Raw genomic sequence first — 24,868 nt, 5'->3', positions numbered from 1 at the left:
GCGGGGCCCGATGGGAACGGTAGTTCCCCGCGGCCGCGCCGGGGATATTCGGTGTCTCACGGACAAGGGAGGGGAGACGCGCGGGCTCGCCCTTCTTGGCGACTCCGCAGAGCCAGGAGCGGCGGGGGAGAGCTCCGTGACGCGGGACAGGGCGCGGGAAGTTGGCGCCGCTGGGCGCCTGCCCCTTTAAGAGTCCCCCCAACATGGCGCGGGGAGGGGGTGGTTCATGTGCTCGCGCGACCGAGCCTGCTGCTGCCTCGCTGACTGCTGGGATGGGCGCCTCGCGGCTGCCATTGGTCCAAGACACGGCGGCGCCGCCACCTCATTGGTGAGCGCGGCGCGGCGCCCCGCCCCCGGCGGCGCGCAGCGGGCTGCGTTGCGCGGCGCGGCGGCGGGTTCGCGCACAGGCCGCGGCGGGGGGAGGGGGCCAGGCAGGGTCGTAACCGCCGCGGGGCGCGGGCCGCGCATGGCGCGGGAGCACCATGATCATCGACAACGTGGACGCGCTCAAGGCCTGGCTCGCCAAGCTGCTAGAGCCCATGTGAGCGGCGGCCCGGCCCGGCCGGCCCGGCCCGCGCGGGGGGAGGCGGCGCCGCGAGGCGGGGGCGCCGTGGGGCGGGGAGGGGGGGCGGGAGGGCCGCATGAGGGCAGGTGACACCGGGGGAGGGGAGCGGGGCGGGGGGAGGGGCGGCGCGGGCACATCTGGGGGGTCTTTGGACGCCCCCGGTTCCCACGCGAGGAGCAAGGAGGTTCCCCCCCCCCCCCCCCCGCCCTTGGGCCGCAGGGCGCGGGCCCCGCCGCGCGGCGTGGGGCCGGGCTGCGGGAGGTAGGAAACGGGGAAGCGCCTCCGCAAAGAGGAGCGGGAGCGGAGCGCCGAGCGGGACGGGCTGCTGGGGACGCGCGGGAGTGTAGCAGAGCCCTCGGCAGGGCGGGGGACGCGTTTCCTGGCGATGGGCGCTCGCGATGGGCGCAGACACGCGCGACCCGACCCGCCATGCGCGCTGACATGGCGCTCGCAGCCGGCTCTGAGCGGCTGCCGGGGCCTCGCCTGGAGCAAGGGCCTCCCAGGGGAAGGGGGCTCCTTGGAATGGGGCTCCTAGAGAAGAGAGCTGCTCAGAGCCTCCCAAAGGAGGGAGCTCCTTGGAGCCTCCCAGAGGATGGGGGCTCCCCGGAACGAGCCGGGTTTGCGAGGGCGACGCACGCGCTCGTGGGACAGATATTTGCAGTGCTTAGTTCGTTGATATTTCTGCAAATGTTCATCTGGTGTTTCAAATACACTAGAGTAGAGCTGCTCAGTTACTGACCGTTAAGTTGCGACTTTCCAAAAGTGTTTCGGGATTTAAAAGGTGTCGTATCGAACATAATATATAGTTCTTTTCACCTAGCTACAATATGTCAAAGCAACATAGTATGAAACTTGGCCTGGTTTCTTATTGCCAATGCATGGAGTAAGAAACATGAAGTGTTTGAGTATCTTATGCATTTTTTTAGGCACACAGCCTTTTTTTTTTTTTTTCCCCAAGAAATCTCTAAGACAAAAGTCTGAATTAGACGAAGACCATGTCTTGAGCTAGCCAAAAAAGAGAAAGAAAAAAGCTCCCTGAGTTGGGAGGGTGAATTTAGGGTAAGAAAGGGAGAAGGATGCTGTGGTTTCATTTTTGTTTTAGCCAAAGATTTCATGGCATTGCTGTTTTGGTTTGTTTGTTTTGAAAGAACGGTTCTCTCCAATCTTCAGTCAAATCTCCGAAGGTTCCTCTAGCCAAGAGCGTGGCTTTCACTCTGACGCTCTCGCTGCTTCTCCCACTTTGCCTTCTCTCTTGCTCTCTAGCATCTTTTTGGTGTCTGAGCTGAATGGCAGAGTTGAGTTGCAGACAAGGGTTCACATCAGAGTCGCAGAATTTCTTGGCATTAAGGAGGGAAAATGGGAAATGGCCAACTTGGAGAAGTGCATGTTCCTATAATGTGATGTAAATGCCCAGAATAAATTAATATGAGCAGGAATGAATGGGACAGCTTCAACTAATAGTATGTTAGTAAGTTATGGTTCATGTCCTTTATTTTAAATTGAGGTTTTCAGTTGCATGTGGCTACTAGCATAGGATGTAATAAGTACAGTTTATTTCATTTTTCTGTGCACTATAAAATCTGTAAATTTGTGGTTTCTTTGTAGTTAATTGCTATATTTAACATGGTTTTCATCAGCTATTGGGAACAAGTAAGCAAAATAATTTATTGCTGCTTGATTGGAAGGTTATTTTATTTAGCCAGTTGTGTCTCATTTTTTAACTGTAAGTTACTTTGAGGTCTATCCACTTTTATGCTATTTCTTTATACTTCCATAGCTAACATTCTTTAAATATACTATTTCCCCTTTAAATGTTAGTATTCACAATTCTTTTAATCAGATTGATTACGGTCATACATTGGATCCATTTTGGATCATACCTACCATCTGATAGCTGATGTTTCCATCTTTTCAGTGAGTAACAATACAAAGAGCTGTTGTTTAATAATGCTTTAATGCTGTTAATCTAGTTCATAATTTGTGTGGGTTTTCTTTCTTTTTCTTCCAGTGACTGAATAATAGAATCTAAAGCAGTATCCAATTTAAAGTTTAATGGAGAACTGTTTGAACTGACTTGGCTATCTTTGGCCTTCCTGAAGCTAGATAAGGACTTGGGTAGTGAGTAAAATCAGTCTATATTGGTAGTTGCATCCCTGTAGGCATTTTAGCAGAATTAAGGGATTATTGTGTGATCTCTGGGCTAGGAAATTCTGAGGGGAAAAAAAATCTAATGCTTACTAATGCATAGTATCAGTAATGCATAGTAAGTTAAGCTGTACAGAACATATCTCTGTGCATATTTAAAATATGGTTTTGAGATACATCTTCCTCAACTGCTTTTTATGGTATTGCTGTTTTAATGAGCATATGTAGTGATGTTTTTGCTTTCGAGTAATTATGTAGTGAATTTTTGGTAGTACCCGTATAGCGTCGTGGTTGCTGTGCTAAGAAGAGGTGAAAGGGCAGCGATGCTTGTTCGAGTGCCCCAGAATAGGATCTTTATTTAAAGAAAGGTACTTCTTTATAAATAAGCCTTAGGAAGGAGCAAAAGAATGAGAACATGGTGGGATAGGTGTGTGTGTTTATGCAGAGGAGAGCGATTGTCCCATGGCAGTTAGAATGTCTTGCTGTAATTTTGGGGGCAGTTCCTGGCTCTGTCCCTCCAACCCCCTAGTGCAGCTGTGTATAGTCCTGGATGTCGGAAAAGCATCAAACGTGGATTGCCAGGTTTTCCTTAGCGACTTTCCTGTAACAGTGGTGCTTCAACAGACCAGGATTTTCGGCCTTCTTCAGCAAAGCCGGACTATGTGATCGTGACGAAGAATTCTTTCTCTCACCAGATGTGATGCAGACCCCTCAGCCTTAGCCAACTATGTTGTGGCACTAGTCAAGAAAGACAAACCAGAGAAAGAGCTCAAAGCCTTCTGTGCGGATCAGCTGGACGTCTTTCTGCAAAAAGGTACCGTGCTCTTAATGACTTTATCCTTGCAGCATATTTCGTAGGATGGAGGGAAGGGTGATACTCTACCGTTTCCTTTGGGATACGTCCTTTTTTCTTAAACTTAGTTTTTCTTACAAAGCATAAAGAAATAAGGATCTTTAAGACCTTTTTAATCGCAAAATGAACTGATGAAGTTGTATAGCTTTTTCTTTATTTCTTTCCTTCTCCCCCCATCTCCAGTTATAGATAAGCCTTTTCATAAAAGTCCTAACACAACACTTCATTTTTAAATGTTGGTCATGCTGCCAGAAATGTCTCTGACATGAGCTTGATAACTTTTGAAAACCTGACCTGAGTTGGCCTTCTAGGCATCTGGTGAGCTTCTCATTGCAATTCGGGTCAAATTGTATTTCAAGCTCTTGAAATTCTGACTCTGAGTTGGCAAATTATTGTGTATTCATTTGGGATCTACTTTGAAATTGATGAATAGTATTATATGAATGATGTACTGCCTTGTTGCAATTGCTAGTTTTAGCAATTGGAGTAAATCTAAAGTTGTTCAGTGACCTTAAGTTCACACTTGCCTCTTAGAAAAGTTCCAGGTTGTAAGTGCAATTGAAGTAAAAGCTTCTGTTTCTGTCTCTGATACTCCCAATTATTTTTTATTTATACAAACATCTTCAAATTCCGCAAATATAATTCCAGTTCCTTATATAGAACTAATGCTCATTATTTAAAATGCTGCTGCTGTAACCAGTCCTTCCAGGTGGCTTTCTTCAGGGGCTTCTCTGGTCAATCCATTCCTAGTGATGGTCTTAAATCAAAATGTAGTGATGGTCTCTTATGTTCTGCATCCCCAGAAACTTCAGGTTTTGTAGATAAACTCTTTGAAAGTCTGTACACCAAGAGTTACCTCCCTTCTCTTGAACCAGCAAAAGCAGAAGTGAAGCCTGCAACTCAGGAGAAAGAAGAAGTCAAGGAGGAGGTAACATCCATTTGTCTGTTTATCTGCTCCCAATTCTCAAATTGAATGTGAGGAGAGATGTAAGAGCAAAATTCACTTCATTGTGAGCAGTTATCTTTATTGTTTTCTGTGCAGCTGGTTGTGATTTGGAAGGGTTTAAATGATGGGGAAGAAGCAAAAATGCTCTGGGTATTCAGATTTGTGGGTTTTGTCTGTGAGTAAGAAATAAATTGAAAGAAAGATGAAGCTGGAGTTGGTTGTTCTGTCTCCAGTTTTAAGATTGGCAGAAGGTCATTAAGGTGATAAATAATCACAGGTCAAAATCTGTCAGTCAACAAAAACAACACTGTACTGGGCTGTATTGCGGAAAGCACACAGGACGTGCTTAACAGGTAGCTGTGTCTTAAACAGAACTTTCAAGAATCACTTGAGGAAGAGCGAGAAAGCAGGAAAAAGAAGTATTCTAGCCCACAGAGAAGCCGTACAGATTCCAGTGAACAGAGGTTAGTAGTACTCTTGAATCAAGGTATTGGGATCTACTTTGCTATTTGTTGGCAGTGCTTGACTTTGTATTCTTACCTCCTAGGCAGTGGTTTCATTAAAAATGTGCTATCTTTCCCATTCTTTATCTGCTGTATATTTCTGTGTTTATCACGTATATTAGAAGCCTCGATTGTTTTTCTTTCTTTGTGTTTTGTGTAGTAAAGTGTTTGAGGGGAGCAAGAGGAAGAGGATTACACTGATAACATGTGTTTTCAAAGTTTGTTCTGTTCTGAATTCCTGTAACTCTTTCTCATCTTTCCTTTCTTCTTTGTCCTCCCCTCTCTGCTTTTTGTGAATGAGCAATTCAACTTTGAGATTCTGTATTTTTCTACATAACTTGGGAAAGTCCTTCTCAAATGTGATATCATTACCTAAGTTGGATGTGGAGGATGAGCCGTATGTTGACGTACTACAGACTTATTTTAGAATTTGGTTTCTCTTTTATAAACACTGTTTATATGTATATTTTCTAGAACCAGAGAAAAAAAGAGAGATGATGGAAAATGGAGGGACTATGACAGATACTATGACAGGAGTGACTTGTACAGAGACAAGTCTGGATGGCGACGAGGCAGGAGTAAAAGTCGTAGTAAAAGCAGAGGGCTAAGTCGAAGTCGTAGCCGCAGCAGGGGCAGAAGCAAAGACCACGAAGCAAGCAGAAGTGCTGGTGAGTGCCAGGCTCCCGTGGGCGAACGCCGGGTGTCCGTGATGTGTGATGACTTGTGCAAGTGGCATAGGTGGGCAGTCTGTAGATGTCCTGGTGTCATTTGAGCAAATTTTGGAAACTTGATGTTGCTGAAATAGTTAATTAAGGTACTATTCTTCAGAGTAGAATAATTAAGCAGATTGTGTTCTTTTCTAATGTCTTAATTTAGCCACAGGTGTATACCAGTGAGTGTGTGTAGCTGATACACTTTTGCTCTGTGTTGACAAAGCTGTTGATTTATTTCTTTTTTTCAATGATGTCCTAATTTTTTGAGGAATAGTGTTACACCTCTTTTTCTGCTTTCTACTTTTTTTTTTCCTATTATATTTTTAGAGAAAGTTTCTTCGCAATTGAAGGCTGTTACCATGTGATGCCCTTTTCTTCTAGGGCTAATTCCAAAAGCACTGGTGGAAAATTTGGGGTTTTTAATTGTGTGATTTTTACCTTCCTCTTTCTTATTTGGAAAATAAAATTGTAAATGTAGGAAGGGATAAGTATCAGAGGGATTATCAGCATTTTACAAAGAAAATATTTTAATTTCTGAAGTAAAAACACTGTTTTGTTTGGGTTTAGTTCTCATTCCGTTTTTAAGATTAACTTTCAAGAACAGTTTACTAAACAGAGAATTTAAGCTAATGTTTGTGTTGTTCTCTAGTATTTTAGGGCTCTGACATGTGGAACAAACCATGAAGTTTTACACTCACAACACCCCCTTCTCTCTTTTTTTTTTTTTTTTTTTTTTTTTTTCTCTTTCAACAGAGCATAGGGAGAGATCAAAATTCAAGAGTGAGAGAAATGATGAAGGCTCCTATAATCCGGTTTCCATATCTCCCAGTAACTCTACTGAACAGTATTCCTCTGCACAGTCTATTCCCAGTGCTGTTACTGTAATTGCACCTGCTCATCATCTTGAAAACACAACAGAGAGCTGGTCAAATTTTTATAACAATCACAGCACTCCTGCCTCGTTTGGCAGAAATCCTCCACCTAAAAGAAGATGTCGAGATTATGATGGTAATCTTTTTCTAGTCTTCAATTGCACATGTGATTTCAGTTATGTTGTATCTACTTATTTATCTTTATTCACAAAATATAGGCAGGCAGACAAAATGCAGTAGCATATAAGTATCTCATGTGTAAAAGTGCATGTATGACCTACATCTTTCTTGGGAAAGAAATAATCTTGCTGGAAGCAGTTTACTTGTAATCTGACTATTGCTGGGTAAGAATTGGTTACAATTCTATATATGCCTTGGCAAATTTCAACAATGGCATATCTGAAAAAAACTATAGTTCATGTATTTAATGTTAAACCTGTGGTCCTTCCGCATGTTTTTCTTCCCTTCCTCTTCTCCCCATTACCCGCCATCTTTTATAATGTATGTATGTTTGTATGCTGTTATGGAAGGTTGTTCCAATTTGAATTTTGCTTTGAAACCCTGCCTGATAATGTAATGTTGGTTTTGTTTTGTTTTTAGTATAAAAACATAATTAACGGTTATGTTTTGTTTTGCAGAGCGAGGGTTTTGTGTGCTTGGTGATCTCTGCCAGTTTGATCATGGAAATGACCCGCTAGTAGTGGACGAAGTGTCCTTGCCAAGCATGATTCCATTTCCTCCACCACCTCTCGGCCTTCCACCACCTCCTGGCATGCTTCTGCCCCCCATGCCAGCTCCAGCCCGCAATATGAGGATGCCGGTTCCCCAGGCTCATCCACAGGCACCACCTCCTGTTGTGCTTCCTGTACCAAGTAAGCTAAAATACTGTTCTGCATTATTTTATGTCACAAATGATCCAATCTGAGACAGATATTTCTGGAAGAGTTCTATCTGTATTCAAAGTAATGAGTTTCTCAAGCTGCTTTGCTAGTGCTGTGCTACTTGCCATATTACCGAATAGTTCTGAAAAATCAGCTTTTAAAATTCACTGTGCTCCAAATTAAATTAGGCAAACACAGGGGTTAAATGATGGGGAAGATCTGTCAGATAATCTGACGGTCTTGTTACTTGGCTTGATCCCTATCAATTGGCTTGTTAGTCTTTTTTTGCTAGTGTAAGAATATTGAGATATAATCTCCTGAAAGCAATAATAAACTTCCCTGTTCATGGTAATTATGTGTGGCTTTTCCATAGCCAATACTTCATATATCTAAGAGCTCTTTTAGCTTGGCAGTGATCTCTGAAACTGTAGCCATTTTGTTATCTCACTGCAACTTAAAAGAGAGTGGTTGTGAAAGGGGAAAAAAAAATCTTAGAATACTGGATATGTGGTTGCACTATTTCAGTACTCTGTATTCCAGTAACATGTATGCTATAACTTAAATGAAATAGCGCCTGCTATGGACTAAAGAATATTTTCTATATAAGCGTCTAACAAATATTTTTAGAAAGTAGTGGATGTTCTTACTTGCAAATTTTAAATTTTGAGGAGAGTAGCTCCCCAAAGAGCGTAGGGAGATTATTTGATTTTTTTTTTCTCCCTGTCAAAAACAAAGGTATTTCTGGTGAAACTACACTGACTGTAATCAATTCTGTGAAGGTCACCAGTTTATACATCTGCCCTCACACGATTAATTTTGTACCTGCATTCTTACCTTGAATTATTTTTACTACAAATTCTAGTAGCAAAAGCTTAAAATGACTACGGTGGTAAATAATTCTTGCTGTAGGTAAAATAAGCTTTTCTAATTAACAGAAAAACTTCCTTGAAACTTTGCATGAGCATTTTTGTGGTAGTGAGTTGCCTTGCTATTACGCAAACCAGTAGTGCACTGCAGTTGTAGTTATGTTTTATTAGGTTGTGTCATGTAAGTCGTTGTACAGTTTTGACCATATAGTAACTAGGAGTGTATTTATCATATGTGTTGCAAACAAAGCAAAAACAGATGGGCAACCTTGTGAAGGACTTTTACCCTGTAACTCTTGTTTTAGAACTAGAATCCAAATGTTACCAATATGAGCTCTTGCTCTGAGCAAGCCTTGATTTCCTACTAGCCTCTCCGCCCCTTTGGCAGAGCTGAGGGATTTGCTACTTCAGCAATAACAAACCTCTAGGGAAGAAAATATATTTGTATAGCTTAAAGCTTTGTCCTTTTATTTAATACAAAAAGTAGCTTACCTGAGTAGATATTCTTATCTAGGGGAAACTTATTTTGATCTTAATGGGACAATAAAAACTTCCAGTCTTAGAAATTGCACGGAATTATTTGTATGTTTATCTGTGGAGTTGTAAGTTTTGGTGATCTATTCTGTGGTGTCATTGTAGGACCACCTCTAACACAGTCAAGTTTGATAAGTAATCGTGACCAGCCTGGGACAAGTGCAGTGCCCAGTCTTGCACCCGTAGGAGCAAGGCTACCTCCTCCTTTACCCCAGAACCTACTGTATACAGTATCAGAACGTAAGCAAATATCTTTTTAAAAAAAATCTTCTTGAGATTTTGAAGTTAAAAATGTTTCTGTTGATGTATGATTAAAAATTGTTTCCTTTATCTTCCTCCACTACATAAAAATCTAAAAAGAAGTCTGATGGCTTTTCTCATAGTCAGTGCGTCATCTGCTGTTGCTGTGTAAAACGTAGTGGCATTCTGTCACTGTCTGAGGAAACATCATTTATGGAGGGATTCATTTTAATTTTTATATACTTAAAACAATATGCTCAAAGTAATATGGCTGTACGTTAGGAAGGGATCCCTTCATCTTGAAGTCATTTAGGAGAGCACCAGTAGGCAAGTGATGTATCTGCAAATCTATTACTTTATTCTCTTTACTCCTCTGCTACTGCTTCCAATGAGGGCAAGGGGGAAATTTCTGTTTAGCTTTATGTCAAAATAGTCTTTACATTCTTCATATACTAATGTGCTTTCTATTTTCTTTCTCTCCCCTGCCCCCGCCCCAGAATTGACTTATTCTAGCTTTCTAGCTAAATTAATATGAATGTATTTCAATAGGCACGTCCATCTTCCTTACACAGCTAAAATATCGTACAAGTAACATTTCATTAAAAGAGTAACAAAGTACCTGGGGAACTCTAAATTGAACAATTTAAATTCAACAAAATTTTATATTTTGATAATGAAAGTAGTAATGGCATTTCCGTGTTTTACCTAAACAGAATAAGGTGAATTAATCTTAAGGGTTTTTTTGTTTGTTTTATTACTCCTGTCTGGTATTTTGATGTGTGTCTTTTTTGTTTGGTTTTACATAAGCACTTCAGATTTTATTGAAAGGCAGTCTTTAGCTTACAATGCACGTCACTTTCTTTGTGACTTGCATGCTTTTCAGAACTTCCATTGCTCAAAGCCTTGTTAGAAGTGTGGTTTGCTTGTTACCAAACGCTATCAGGCCTTGCCATCTGAGTCTTTCAGCTTCAGGGCTTCTTTTAACGGCAATTCCGTGTGCCTCAAATCATAGCACGTCTTTGGTCTCAGTGACACTACGTAATTCTGTTCTCCAAAACCACTATGGAGTTTTCGTGTCATTCTTACATAGTTTCAGTAACAATTGCTGATTGTCCTCTTGCAATCATACACAAAATCTTGGAGGAGGAACCTCATGCGTGGGTAGTAGAAATTCTTGGCGGAAACTGAACTCCAAGGGAAAACACAGGTATAGCAGTTCTGAGGGATCTATTTTTAATTATAGAGAGTTGACTTTGCTGCTTTGGAATAACAAAGCTGACATTTAGAATGCTTCAAGTCTGCAGTCGCCCTGTACCGATGTCCACTGATGTTCAGGATGTATGTATTGTGCTTCTGTGAAGGCTCATCATAGGTTTTATTCATTTTCCTTCTTGTATCGCTTTTCCTTCTTATGCTTGGAAAAAGGAGTCATCCTTGATTTGGCCCTTAGGCTGGAGGAACAATATGAGTCAATTCTGTCACCTTGTGTTTTCACATCATTACCTCTTTTGATTAAAATAATCATTAGAACCTTATTAGATTTAGGCAGGTAGTCCCTCTTAACAGATGAATTGAGAGAATTTAATAGGTAAGTATTGGTCAAATTTTCTGATTTCTCAGTTTCTTTTGGAATTATTTAAGCACTTGCTTCCCAAAAAGTCATTTTCTGAAAGACTCCAGACTGTTGGGCAACAAAGAATAAAGATTTATTTGCACCTTAGCCTCTAAAGAATAGATGTTCTATTTTTTTTTTGGTTGCACCCCATGAAACACTGTTACCAGTAGTGTTGTCATACAGAAACCTCATTCATTTTTCCAGTGGTTCGTCAGCAACACTCCATTTTTGTAACCTGTGCACTTTTTCTTTTTGGCAAAAGTAGTTTAAAAGACATTATGTCCAAATGGACTTGGGCATGAAGTTTAGTTGAGGAATTTACATGGCCGCAGACATCACATGTACCACCTCTTTTCTCTTCCCTTCATCCAGAACAACTTCTGGTTCTTGGACATCCATGTATTTCCTTAAAGGAAAATTAATCTAGAGTCTTAAAATCATTTGAAAAAATCCTTTCATTTCTCTCCTTTTTTTATAGATACATATGAGCCAGATGGCTATAACCCTGAAGCTCCTAGTATTACCAGTGCTGGTAGATCTCAGTATCGACAGTTCTTTACAAGAGCACAAACGCAGCGTCCAAATCTAATTGGCCTAACATCTGGGGAGATGGATACAAATCCAAGAGGTAGGAAGGGTTTCTAGTCACTGCTGTTACTATTTTTGTCCAAGACCGTCAACACTTATTTTTCCCTTTTTCAGGCTGAAAGCAAATTTTGCTCATTGATCTAATATTTCAAAGCAATTTTCAGACATCTCTACATGGGAGAAAAAAAAAAAGGGTAATATGACTATATTAAGCTCAAAGCAGCCTTATTCTCAGGCAAGCGGTTGTTTTTAATCAATACTACAGGGGGTGGTTGATTTTGTTTTTTGTTTTGATTTGTCTTTTTCTCTTTAACCTACCAAGGCACTTTCTGGGTGCTGGGTACTTCAGGAAAGCAAAGTGGTGCAAAAAGAGGGCCTTAAACAGTATGGTCCGAAGACAGCTTTATTTTGCTGCAGATACATTTAGGAGTTGGCGCGTAGAGGTCGTTATCCACAGCACTTGCCTCAGCTGTTGTGATGGCAGTGATGAGGGACGCTGTCATGGCAGGTGTTTGTACCTGATGGTCTGACTTTGTCGGCCTTTTGTTATCTTAAAATGACTTTTGCAGATAGAATTCTAATTTTCCTACTCAGTGGAAATCTTAACTCTAAGTAATTCTGGATCGTTGACTGGATGGGAGTGTGTGTACACTCTCACTCTTAATGGTTACATGTATAAGATGTCTTTAGGGAGTCAGAACAAGTTTAAGCTTTTTACTTTTTTTTTTTCATTCTGTTAGCATAGCTTTCTTTCTCCCTCCTGCCTTCCCCCACTATCCTTAAAGGAAAAATTATTAAAATTCAGTGTTTTCTGTTACACTCCAGTATTTCTTACTTAGCAGATAAGATTTTTTTTCCCAGTGTTTTCTTCCAGTGGCTCATCCTATACAGAACAGTTACCTATTATTGCAGAAAAGTATTGCTGTTTTCATCTTGACGAGTTGTGACATCGTAAAGGCAGGATTGGGGCTTTATCACTGGCCCTCAGATTCTCTCTGAGAATCCATTCCAAGTATAAAAGACTGAGTGGTGAAGGCACTTTAGACAACTTGTTTTGTTGTCTTCGTCTTGGTGTGAAAGGATTGTTCTAAATTCATCCAGCCAAATAAAACTGAAGCTATTTCCCTGTTAATACATAGTCTTTGTCCTCATTGTGTAATCAGCAGAGCTCTGGCATATATAAAAGCCACAAAAATTGATTTACAACTCAGACTTCTTTTTAAGAGTTGGATATTTAGTGAATACAGGAGACTAATAGCAATAGTGTCATTTTAAGGAGGTTGTAGTAAATACTTGGAACTTTGTTATTTGGTGCTTCAGCTTTATAACTGTAGAAGATCATTCAAGCTTTAAGTGATAAAACTAATATTTCTGAGAATATAATGTCATGCCATAGCTGTGCTTAATTAACAGCTTGCAGTTGTTGAAAACTGGATGGAGGAATGGAAAGGGGATAGTGGGAGGAAGAGAGTCTTGCACTCTCTGGTTTTCATTAGTTGTTTTTCAAATACAAAGGGTAATACACAGAGTTGTTTATTCAGCTCATGCCATATTGTAGAACTCTAACCTGAAGTCTGGGGTCCTACTCTCATGGATGTGGGTTGTTCATGGTGCTTTTTTTGTCTGCAAAATCTGAACTTTCTATACCTGAAAGATGGAGTTTTAGCTTAGTTCTTTTAAGCTGATATTAATGTTAAAGGTCAAAATCTGTTCCCTAATGAGTGGACTCATGTTTGTTGTCCGCAAATGGCTTGGTTAGATTGCAGGTGATCTCTTGATCTCTAAAGCAATTTCATAAACAAAGCTGACCAACTTCATAATACCTTCCTATTTTACTGTTTTTAACTTGATTCTGTTTTGCTGTTTAAATGGAAGATTTTTGGTCCTCTCCAATGAGGTGTGGTAAATAATGTGGACCTCTCTTCTTTTCTGTAGCTGCCAATATTATCATCCAGACTGAACCTCCCATTCCCATTACAAATAATAGCAGCAATGTAACTAGAGTCGTGCTTGAACCAGACAGCAGGAAAAGATCTCCAAGTAGTATGGAATGTCCATCATTAAAGAAGCCATGGATGGGAAAGTAAGAATTAAAAACTGCATTTGACTAATAGGAATGTATGTATTTTATTGTCGTTTATTTTGTGAATATAACTAGTCACTAATCCATGTTGTCTGACCTGAATGTGTCAGCTGATCTCTCCGTCCAAAAAATTGGAGCATAAACTGGTGGGTGAAATCTCTTTTCGTGTTACTCTCTAGAGTTTATTCTTTTTACAAGAAAATAAGTGTGTGTGATAACTGCTGACTTGGATGTACATAAGTCTCTCTGAATTATCTTGCTGTCATTTTTTTTCTAGGCAAGCCAATAACAGCCAGAATAAGCCAGGATTTTTGAAGAAGAATCAATATACTAACACAAAGTTAGAAGTTCGAAAAATTCCACCAGAATTGAACAACATTACACAGCTCAATGAACATTTCAGTAAATTTGGAACTATCGTCAACATTCAGGTAAAAAGAATCATAGAATCATAGAATGCTTAGGCTTGGAAGGGACCTCTAGAGATCATCTAGTCCAACCCCCCTGCACACGCAGGGTCACCTAGAGCACGTGGCACAGGACTGCATCCAAGCGGGTCTTGAAGATCTCCAGACAAGGAGACTCCACAACCTCTCTGGGCAGCCTGTTCCAGTGCTCTGTCGCCCTCGCTGTTAAGAAATTTTTCCTTAAGTTCCTGTGGAACTTTTGGTGCTTCAGTTTGTGGCCATTTCCTCTAATTCTGTCAGTGGCCACCACTGAAAAGAGACCAGCAACATCCTCTGCACTCCCTCCCTTGAGGTACTTATAGACACTGATTAGATCCCCTCTCAGCCTTCTCTTCTCCAGGATGAACAGACCCAGCTCGCTCAGCCTCTCCTCGTAGGGCAGATGTTCCAGGCCCCTGATCATCCTTGTTTACTACCATTTTGCATCATAAAGTGGTTTGAGTCTGGTGATACACCTTGTGTTATAGAAAGTAGAAAAGCACTATGCAAGCAGAGCATGAATAGTTACATAGTTGAAGTAGTATTTGATTTCCCTTTATTTGTTAGAGGAGTTAGTGACCTATTGGTGAGGGTCTGAATATGGTGGGCATCTGTGAAACCTCCCTTTTCTCTGAGCTGGCAACTTTATGTCTTAGCACAAATTGTGCTGTTTTCAAGTCCAACATATGTTTTTATTTCTCTGGTCATTAATTTTAGAGAAAAGTAGTCACGATAATTAGACAATGCTTCTTTGCATGGAACATCCTTAGCCTCTTACTGCATATAGACTTTGCTGAAATTAATGTAACACTTGCCAAATGTATTTGACTTTGGTAACATAGAATGTGTCACCTTTTGTTAAGCTGTTAATAGCATTGAATATCTAATTCCTTCTCATGGCAGATTATTTGTAGGTTGGTTTGCTACAGGTCTTTCTTGAAATAATGTATTTCAATAAACTTGTGTTCTAGGTTGCTTTCCAGAATGATCCAGAAGCTGCTTTAATTCAGTACTTAACTAACGATGAGGCTAGGAAGGCCATTTCCAGCACAAAGGCAGTTTTGAATAATCGGTTTATAAGGGTGCTGTGGCACAGAGAAAGCGAACAGCAGCCCCCCTTGCAGCAGCAGCAGCAGCCGTCACCCTCACAGTCTCTTCATCACCAGCTCCACCTTCAGCAGCAAGCCCTGACCCCAGCTCCACCTGTAACAGTACATAGCAACATGTCCAAGGTATCGTGCACTCATTCCCAATGGGATGGCTTTATTCTTTAAATTAGTGATAGCACCTGGAACATTATCAGTATTTGAGTGACTGCTCTTTTTAAAATGCAGTGTATACAATCTTTTCCTTTTAATATCAATTGATAACTAGGTCATGAATAAACCGATGGCATCAGGTGCCTATGTCCTTAATAAAGTCCCAGTGAAACGCCGCCTTGGAGCAACAGGTGGAAATCAGCCTGACTTAAGCCAGGCTGGGGCTGTAGTAGAGGATACCCAGGTATGTATGTAAAAAACAACCATCTTCATATATTTGCTTAAAGCTTTGACCTGTTTGCTAAAGGAGGAAACTAGTCAATAGCACTTGCAAATTCTTTCTCAGGTTGGTTTTGTTATTTTCATTAGTGTTGTGTGACTGTGGTTGGTCACTACCTTATCTCATCAGCTACTAAAACAAAATAGCGATGACTGCTTCAGAAACAAATTATTACCGTTTTAAGCAGCATGACTTGAAGAGGGGGCAGTCCTCCATTTTTAACAAATTTGATAGTTTACATGTGATGCCAGCTCTCTGAATCCTTTTGTTTCACCCAGTAGTGATTTTTGGAACTTTATTCAGTGCTTTAAAAATAGTACTGGCAGCTTATGAAATACTTCTGCATAGAGTTCAAACTGCTGTAGTTTGATTTGTGCTGATAGCATGGTGCAGCATGCATTCTAACAATGAAAAGTATTCCTTCATGAGAAAGTAAGCATGTAGGTGTAAGAACTGTAACTGTTACCACCTTGTTTCTTTTCAAAATGTTTGATCGGGCAGTATGATATCAGACTGTTACTATCAAGCTGAATAAAATCCAGATGCAAATACCAGCTTCAGCAGTACTATTAGTGGGTATCAGGATTCAGGATCCCATTTGACTGCCAGACTAATGCTTTGTATGTGTTCTACTTCATCGGGTTTTTTTTCTTCATCAAACAAATTTGGAAGTATGTGCTCATGTTTAACTAAACATGTTACTCTAACAGTTGTTGGTGGTATATTACATTCATGTTAAGCTATTACATTTTGTTTGTTCCATTTCAGTCATTTCCTACTTCTACAAGCCACTCAAAAATGGTTTACAGTTCTTCAAACTTAAAAACATCTATGAAGCCTGGTGCAGGGTCTAAACCTCATGATGTGCAAGAAGCTCTTAAAAAAAAACAGGTACTTCACTATATATTCTGTTTGAGCAACAGGGTAACAGTCTAATTACTTTATAAAGAAAGGATTGATTAAGCAAACTCAGGTGTTCCTGGGTAGCTCTCTCCCCTGGGTCTGCAGAGCCCTGTAACTATCCTAAAACCTGTCTTGCAAAGATAGCATTTGGACATTTTTTTTGATATGAATCTCTGTAGGTATGAGATGCCTATGATGTAGGACAATGTAGTGATAATGTAGGATATGTTTCTTCAAAAATTCAGTGAAGTATATCGCAGCTAGAATTTGACAGCTTTTTTTGTTTTCCATATCAGACCTAACTTACGCAGTTTGCAGTCTAGTTACTGCTGTTATGGACTTCATTTGTATAGTTTGAAGAAGAGAATATGACATATATGCACATATAAAATGCTATTCTGCTTTTTACTGACCTGTCTTGTGTGTATTTTAAATAGTGGCAAAAAAGTAGTCTGCCTGTCTACTGTGGTACTGCTTCTCTATGCAACTTCTGCATGATGAAAACTGATGTTGTTTTAAATCTTAGTGGAGTATAATATATTCAAAAGTGTAGTTTTTAATTATGAAATTGTTTTGTGCTTGAATTAATTTCCTTCTCATATAGGAGGCAATGAAACTCCAACAGGACATGAGGAAAAAGAAGCAGGAGATGTTAGAAAAACAAATAGAATGCCAGAAGGTAGGCCTAGAATATGTTCTAGTATGTACATCCTATTTTTTCATAGGTATCTGTTGGTTCAGTGATGTTTTTGCTATAATTTTATGTTCCTGCTCTTTTTCTAATACCCAGATGTTGATATCCAAGCTGGAGAAGAATAAGGCCATGAAACCAGAAGAGAGAGCAGAAATAATGAAGACCTTAAAAGAACTAGCAGGAAAAATATCTCAATTAAAGGATGAATTAAAAACTTCATCTACATCCTCTACCCCATCAAAATTAAAGTCCAAGACAGAGGTATTTATTGTGCAAGATACTAACCTATCTGGTTATGCCTATTTCTAATGTTACATCCTAGTAATGTGATCCAGTGTGATAACTATGGATAAGCAACCAAAAATTTAAGCAACTCAAGTGATGTAACTTTTCATATAGGTCGTTCAAGTTCGTGTCCCGATTCTAAAACAGGGAAATCTGGGTGCTTCAAATTAGAACTGTATTTTGGTTTTTGGCAGGGAAGGATTTTTAATTAAATACATAGAAACATGATCAATTGAATTTAGAGAAAAGTATGAGTATGTTATTGTGATCTAACTATGTAATTTGCACAAGTTTACTGCTGAAGAATTGGAATATGTTAAAAGCATACATTAATGTTCTGCTTTTCCCCCTGTGTTTTCTATTTGTACATCTTTTTCTTCAAGGCACAAAAGGAACTTTTAGATGCAGAACTGGACTTTCATAAGAGACTCTCTTCTGGAGAAGACACAACTGAATTGCGAAAAAAACTAAACCAGTTACAAGTAGAGGTGAATTTGTTTGGATCGATGTTTTTATATTTATGCTATGTTTTTGCTGAGACAATTGATAAGTAATTTGACTTCTTTTAAACAGGCTGCACGTTTAGGCATCTTGCCTGTTGGTCGAGGAAAGGCAACGCCTGTTCAAGGAAGAGGACGAGGATGGGGTCGTGGTGGGAGGGGAAGAGGGATGTTGAATCACATGGTGGTCGATCATCGTCCCAAAGCACTAACAGTTGGAGGCTTTGTTGAAGAGGAGAAAGATGAATTGTTACAGCACTTCTCTGTAAGTTTGAGATCTTATTAAAAAGAAAATTTCAGCTGTGTTACCGATTAAGTATCTGATATTGTGAATGTGTGCACTTTCTTGCAGAGAGACGTAATAATAACTTCATAAATAAATTTTTTCCTTTCTAAAATATTGAGGTTACAAGTCTTTATATGTTAGTGCTAAACAGTCTGGTGATCTTACCCTGCATTCATGAAACAAGCTATGGATAAGCAGACAGCTTTAAGAGCTATCAAAGTTGTCAACATATGTATTTTATAGCTGTTTTGCAGTAGCTGCCCAATGCTTTTTTAAAATACATAGCACGCATTAAAACCTATCAGCCTTTCTCTGTTTACAAATTATTATTCCTAGTAGGATTTCATAGCTATTTATTTGATTTCTCTTGAGGTCAAGAGGCGAAGCACAGCTTTGAAAAACAGCACAGCTGCTTTCAAAGATGTTACATTTGTTTATAAACTGATGTTACAGCATTCCAATAGCTTGCTAGTGTGCAGGCTGTGTTAATAGATGTATTAGCATCATAACTGAGTTAATAAAGCAAAACATGATTTTAGATTTCCCTCAGTTACCCTTTCTGATGAAGTATTTTCATTTGCAAAGCTAGTTAGCTTTTCAAGGAGATTATAAAATTCCTTGTAAATAAATACAGCATGAAATCTAACCCTGATCAAATTAATTTGTGGTGTTTCTGGATGATCTTTGCAAAGCAAGTGACTGAGTTGACAAAGCTAGTTTTGTAGAATATTTTGGGTTAAATCTGGTTACAAAAAGGCTGTTTAAGGAATTTGAAAACTTGCTTAGTTTCATTTTAAGTGGAAAAACAGAACTTCCCAGTTCTTCACACAATTAGGGCAAAGTTTACTTTTTTCTTTTTTCTTTTTTTTAATCCAAATAAGCAGGGGCAAATATTGCAGTATTGCTAGATGGTGCTGCTGAGACAACTTTGATTCTCTTCTCTATATGGAAAAAAAAAAAATCAATGGGGCCGTGATACACTATGCTGCCATTGTAGAACATGATAGGCATGTTTCCAGAGGAGCATTTTATAGCTAGTCCTAATGATTTTTTTCTTTCTTCAGAAATTTGGAGATATTGAAGACCTTCAAGAAGAAGATTCCCCTCTAAGCGTTGTTCTAACTTTTAAATCCCGCTCAGAAGCTGAGAATGTAAGTAGAATAATGACTTTGTCCTAAAATAGGAATACTGTAGTTGTTTGTGACTGGCTATCTTTTCAAATTTAGCAGACTTTGAGCTTAACAGTTTGAACTAGATAATATGGGTATTTGTTGTTATTATGTATAACTAAAGAAAGAAAATATTTCCTGTTTGACTAGTGATCTATATGATGATCAATTAATGATCTGCCTTTTTTTTTTTTTTTTTTTCATAATGCTGGTTAAGAGCTATATAGTAGATTCAGGTTTGTGTGAAATTGCTCTTGTGATGATTGAAGTTGGATGGTCCTGATACATGTTTGAGATAAGCAAATATGCATAACTGCAATGAGTGATATTCACTGAGTCTAGATCATTTTTTTGTGGTCTTAAAGATACTTGGTACTCTTTTGAAAATATGTTCATTTAAAATACAATCTAGGCTGCTAACCAAGGATCCCGCTTCAAAGACCGAAGGCTGCAGATATCATGGTACAAACCTAAGGTACCCTCTGTGTCCACAGAAATTGAGGAAGAGGAGTCTAAAGAAGAGGTATGAAAACATACAGTAGCTAAGAGCTTTTGGGGAGATACATTTTTTTCTGTTTATTGAATAAGTTTTGGACAAATATTTTTCTACAAACTAGAAACTTTTTGAATGGACAGGTGTATTTTTCATATTAAAAAAAAAAACACACAGAGGAAAAATGTCCCACTCCTAAAAACTTAGTTTGGTAAACTGTTAGAAAATAAACTTCACAATCCCTATGTGCAGGCTACTAAGCTTTTTATTTTGCTGCTCAATATTGATGCTGTGATGTAAGATAAGTATTCTCTTTACTATGAGAATGATTTAAGACCAAGAGAAGTACTTTCTAATGGAAAGCTGTTTCAGAGAAGTTTAGTGGTTCTTCATTTTTTGCTTCCTTTGAAGTTTGACTTTCATTCCCACTCTTGATGCATGAGAGTACTATTCATTACTTAAAAACTTGCAGAATGTAATTTTGTGCCTTTCAGTGGGACTTACTGAAAACAATAACTTGGTGTGAAGCACAACTGGGGCTCTGTTGCATGACAGGTTTCCTGGCATACAGAGAGGAATAAAACCATGTTTCTCCTTCATCTAGGAAACTGAAACCTCAGATTTATTTTTGCACGAAGATGATGATGATGACGACGAAGATGAAGATGAATCCCGTTCTTGGAGGAGATGAAAGTTCATGTTGGAAATGTATAATTTTAAGAGTATAGTTCAAGCTACATCTTTTAAACATTTATTTAAGAAAGTTGATAAGCCAAAAAAGCTTTACTTTCTTTTCAAACCACAGATTTAAAGCAAGCAAAGATTGTTTAAAAAAAAAAAAACCATTTCGGATATGGAGCTGTGATACTAAGATAGCCAAAGGCCCAGAAACTTTTACAGAATTATCAAGTTTACTGGGGGTGATGATTTTCCTATTTAAGAAGGATAAAAAGAGAAAGAGAAAACAAAAATAGTATTTTCTTGTCCTCTTTTTGTGTCGCCTGTATTACCTTGTTTTGGGTTTTTTATAATGTGATTATTTTGTTAGTTTATAATTGAAAAGATGTTACAGATTTTATTTAGCAATATTATAGGGTTGGGGGAAAAACACACAAATCTCCATTAAATGTTATAAAAGACAAAAAATGCCTCTTTTACTAATTGAAATACCGTAGCATTTTATTTCTTCTGTAATGACTTACTGTAGAAAGTACTTGTGGCTAAGTTCACAAATCATTTATTTTGCAGGAGACCACGCAATTTCTATGTTCTACTACTTTTTGCAAAAGGAATTGAAACGACTAATTTAACTGGGTCTTATTATAATATTGTCCAGCTGTAGTTCACGCTCTTCGAATCCTGCTTCGCAAAAAAAAAAAAAAAAAAAAAAAAAAAAAAAAAAAACAAGGAACAGATCCAAGTAAACTTTCACTTGCTCTTGATTTTTCTGTTGTTGCAGTGCGAGGTTTAAAATTAGAGCTAGACTGTTCACTTACTGCATTTCAAGATTAGTGAATACAAATATAATGAGTTTCATGCTTTCTCAAAAAGAATTGAGCTAGCACCTGTGCACACATATGCGCGCACATACATGCACACGACCACCTCTTCCTGCTCTCCCTTTAACTAAATTTTTAATACCTTTATTTATGTTCAAGTTAAATCTGTGAAGTGTTCAGAGAAAGTTATTTTTTTAGCCAGCAGAATGTCAGTGACCTGCTCAAAGACTTGCATCAAACCAGCACTTTTAAGTGCTGTCTTCAGAGCAGTTTTCAAATTTATTTTTTCAAGGATTATTCACTTAAGTGTAATCTTGTTTAGACATATTTGAAGTGAACACCATTATATTCTCAGTTGCCTTATCCTGGTATCACTTTAACACACACTTGTGTGTGTATACACACACACACATACACACCCTCCCCCCCCAAATGTGATAGAAATTCGGATAACAAATTTGGATGCTTGAGCCATGTATCTTAACTATTATGTGGCTTCTTACAGCTCCTGAACAGCCATATTCCACAGCAAGCATTTCTTTGGCTCTCTGCATTTGTACCGTACACTTTCAGTACACTTTTGTGTATGTCTCTGTACAAAATACACTGAATGACGGTGCAAAAATGCTCCTCTCTTTTGAATAATTAGTTTATCAGGTATTTCCCAGGTAGTTCCTGGCTGAATGTAAATAGGTATCAAGACCTTTGAGGTAGAATAGCTCTGAACTTAGCCAGGGAGGAAACTGAGCAGTTCTTTGGGTTAACAGTTCCCCAAATGTTATTCGCCACCACAGCACCTGGATAATAAAAAGCCCAAACAATGTAGTTTTGCATTTCCTTGTTGGTAGAAGGAATATGTCTTTCAGTATTCTTTTACTTCACATGAAAATGACACTTCTCTACACAATTATAACTTTCTTGCTAAATTACATAAGAAGTGAGAAAAAAAAAATCCCCCGTATACTTTGAATGTCTTGCTTTTCTCCTACCATCTTTAGTGTTTTTTTTAATGTCTGTGGCTCAGTGAGTGTAAATTTTGAAAAATCTATTGCAGCAAACATTTGAGTCCTGACAGTTTAAAAAAAAAAAAAAAAGGAGGGAACAAAGGATTTATATATTTTTTTGTACAGAGGCTTTTCTTAAACTGTATAATTTTGTAAATAATTTCCTTTTTGTGTACTAAAACTACCAGCGTATAGATTTCAATCAGAATTGTTGTATTTTTGTATTTGGAAACTGAAGATTACAGTGAATGAATGAAACTGTAAGGAAAAATTGCAGTAGTCTTTGACACACTTAGACTGGGATTCCTTTTCATATGGTTTTAGCTCCAAAATGTTACTTGGTTGGCACACTGTCCTCAGGGACATGTTTGCCCTTCCTCACACATGTTGGCTTTTCCAGTTGGACGAGATCAGAGGGAAGCATGTGCAGTAGCTTTATTTAATGGATTTTGGAGAGCTTCATATGTGTTTTTTTTTTTTTTTCTCTCCTTTACAGTGCACAGTGGCAGGCTTACGTGAATCCTCAAGTGACATCCCAAACATGATTTCTAAACACTGAAGCACAAAAATGAGCTTTGCCCTGAACTTAGCTTGTGTATTGAAAGCATTTTGTTATATTATTGGGAATTTAAGTGGTGGGCAGGATAGTAGTAACTCATCTCTGCTGCGTTAGGAGTAGGAAAGCTGCTTGAAAGTGACCTTCAGTTTGCCAAAGCTTATAGATCCCCTTGTATTTTAGGGTGTACTAGGCTGTATTAAACTGTTTATTTTTAATAGCTAACATGACAGTACAGCTTATTTTATTTCTAATGGTAAAATTTTATTGTGAAATTCATATGTACTTTCAGAATTAATTAAGCCTTATAATCGCCAATGTAACTTACATACACAAGCTAGTGTTATTTACAGGATATGTAAAATAAGATGTTACCAGTCTAAATGTAGTTATGAACTTATGAACATTGAAAGAGTATATGATAAAAAGGGGAAGTAATTGTGGTGAAGAATAATCCTTCATCTTCTTTTCATTGTTGAATTAAACTAAGCCAAAAAAAAAAAAAAACCCACCACAAGAGTTGAGAAGATAAATCTGAATATGCTTGCCTGCTACTGCTGAAAACATAACAACTTTTTTTCTTTTTTTAACAAAATCATGTGAAAAGGAATAAAGTTCCTCTTGGTGTATAGTAAACTGTACTATAGTTTTTACAAAATTGTGAACTTGTGTAATAGTATAATAGGAGATATTGTTGGATTTCTAACTGTTTATACATTTAAATTCATATATGTAATGTTTGTTTTATTGATTACGATCTGAATTTCTAAGATGCATGTTGACCTTTTGCAATAAAGATATACTATGGAATGGTTCAAGATTTAGAAAATACAAAGAAAATTCTAACTTAAAAAAAATAAATCTCACTGGTGAACCATTCAAAAAAAATACAACTCTCACAAAAAGAGCTTTATCACTTTTTTTTTTTCTTGACATAAGGATGTATGATGAGGGGCCAGGGATGCATGTGGGAATTTGTATGCAATTTTACTTGCAGACATTCACGATGAAGCAAAACAAGCAGCTAGAAAATATCTTCATAGCTCAACTTACGAGCACTAAATTGGAGATAAAGACACACACCCATACAAACTCATCTTGATCAAATGCTGGGAGGGGGCGCAATCCGTTACGTCTGGGAGAAGTTCATATAAAACCAAGTTGGCTTTGGCTGTGTAGGTACCAGGGTGGGTTCCATGATTTTTGTTCCAGGTCTGTAATCTGGTTTGGGCATGGAAAAGAGTGTGTGCAAAACTAGAAATTCTGCAAATCTGAGTGAACTATTTTGCAACTTGGCTGCGAAAATAATCTTCTATGTCTTGGCCTATATTCCTGCCACTAGTTTCTCTTACTCCTTCTGCTCTTTTATATATTGTTTGCATGAATGCGAAGACTTCCCTGAGCGGTGTTTAAAAGCCTCTTTTTCTCTTATTCCTGTTTTACCTGCCCTGGCAGCATGGTATGATCAGCTTTGGAAAACAGGCAAAGTGTTTTCCAGGGAAATGAGTTTTTACTGTCTGCTTTCTTCCCTGTACTCTTGCTTCAACAGGAAGAGGAAGAGGAAAGAGCCTACAAGTATATTTAATAGTCCTTAATAGTATTTAGTGGCTGTGTGCATTCTTTGCTGTATTTCACTGTATTTGTCTGTATTACCATGTTCCTTACACTATCTCCTCCTGCAATATAAGTATTTTAGAAACATGATTTAGTTTTTCTCTGCCTTTAAGGATACTTCTAATGATAAACATGCAGCTTTTGGACACTTTCTTCTTATCATTAACTGATCTTTAGAATCTTTCCTTTTTTCACTTTTCTTTGCACAAACATTCAATAATCATAATTCTTAGCCTGCATCTTGCCAGATGCAATGAAGTCTTCTAAAGAGACTAAGTCTTGAGGTAGAATAGGAAGTATTTTGCATTCAGTTCAATACAAGATTCATTTTGTTCTACTTGACCAAAATTCATTTTAAGAGTAAAAGGAATTTTTTTAAAATAAGCTCTAGGCCTTTTTCCCCCTCCATTTTGTGTATATATGGCTCCAGTTTTTGTTTGTTTGTTTGTTTTTGTTTTTCTTTTCTCTCTCTGTGT

At 38.5% G+C, this 24,868-nt stretch overlaps 1 protein-coding gene across 1 annotated transcript; it reads left to right on the top strand.

Annotated features, from left to right (window-relative positions):
- Nucleotides 1–400: 400 nt before the first annotated feature.
- On the top strand, nt 401–21,071 carry RBM27 (RNA binding motif protein 27). The gene is made up of 21 exons (XM_088536897.1): nt 401–541; nt 3,406–3,524; nt 4,367–4,491; nt 4,882–4,973; nt 5,487–5,680; nt 6,479–6,733; nt 7,236–7,469; nt 8,984–9,118; nt 11,212–11,361; nt 13,257–13,404; nt 13,682–13,835; nt 14,822–15,082; nt 15,225–15,353; nt 16,158–16,280; nt 16,897–16,971; nt 17,083–17,247; nt 17,655–17,759; nt 17,845–18,036; nt 19,122–19,208; nt 19,639–19,749; nt 20,324–21,071. Exons 1-21 carry the CDS (start codon nt 483–485, stop codon nt 20,408–20,410), a joined length of 3,000 nt encoding a protein of 999 aa, XP_088393023.1. The 5' UTR covers nt 401–482; the 3' UTR covers nt 20,411–21,071.
- The last annotated feature ends 3,797 nt before the right edge of the window (nt 21,072–24,868 follow it).

The sequence above is a fragment of the Tinamus guttatus genome, unplaced genomic scaffold (genome assembly GCF_059628265.1).
Source record: "Tinamus guttatus ecotype Peru unplaced genomic scaffold, ASM5962826v1 Tinamus_guttatus_pri_ptg000710l, whole genome shotgun sequence".
Lineage (NCBI taxonomy): Eukaryota > Metazoa > Chordata > Aves > Tinamiformes > Tinamidae > Tinamus > Tinamus guttatus.
The sequence above is the reverse complement of the archived record's forward strand: the minus strand, read 5'-3'. Positions and strand labels throughout refer to the sequence as shown.

Coding starts and splice junctions, on each gene's coding strand:
- RBM27 (XM_088536897.1), top strand. CDS start 483: ATGATCATCGACAACGTGGACGCGCTCAAGGCCTGGCTCGCCAAGCTG. Junction 13,405..13,681: donor AAGAAGCCATGGATGGGAAA/GTAAGAATTAAA, acceptor TTTTTTTTCTAG/GCAAGCCAATAACAGCCAGA. Junction 17,760..17,844: donor TAAACCAGTTACAAGTAGAG/GTGAATTTGTTT, acceptor TCTTTTAAACAG/GCTGCACGTTTAGGCATCTT.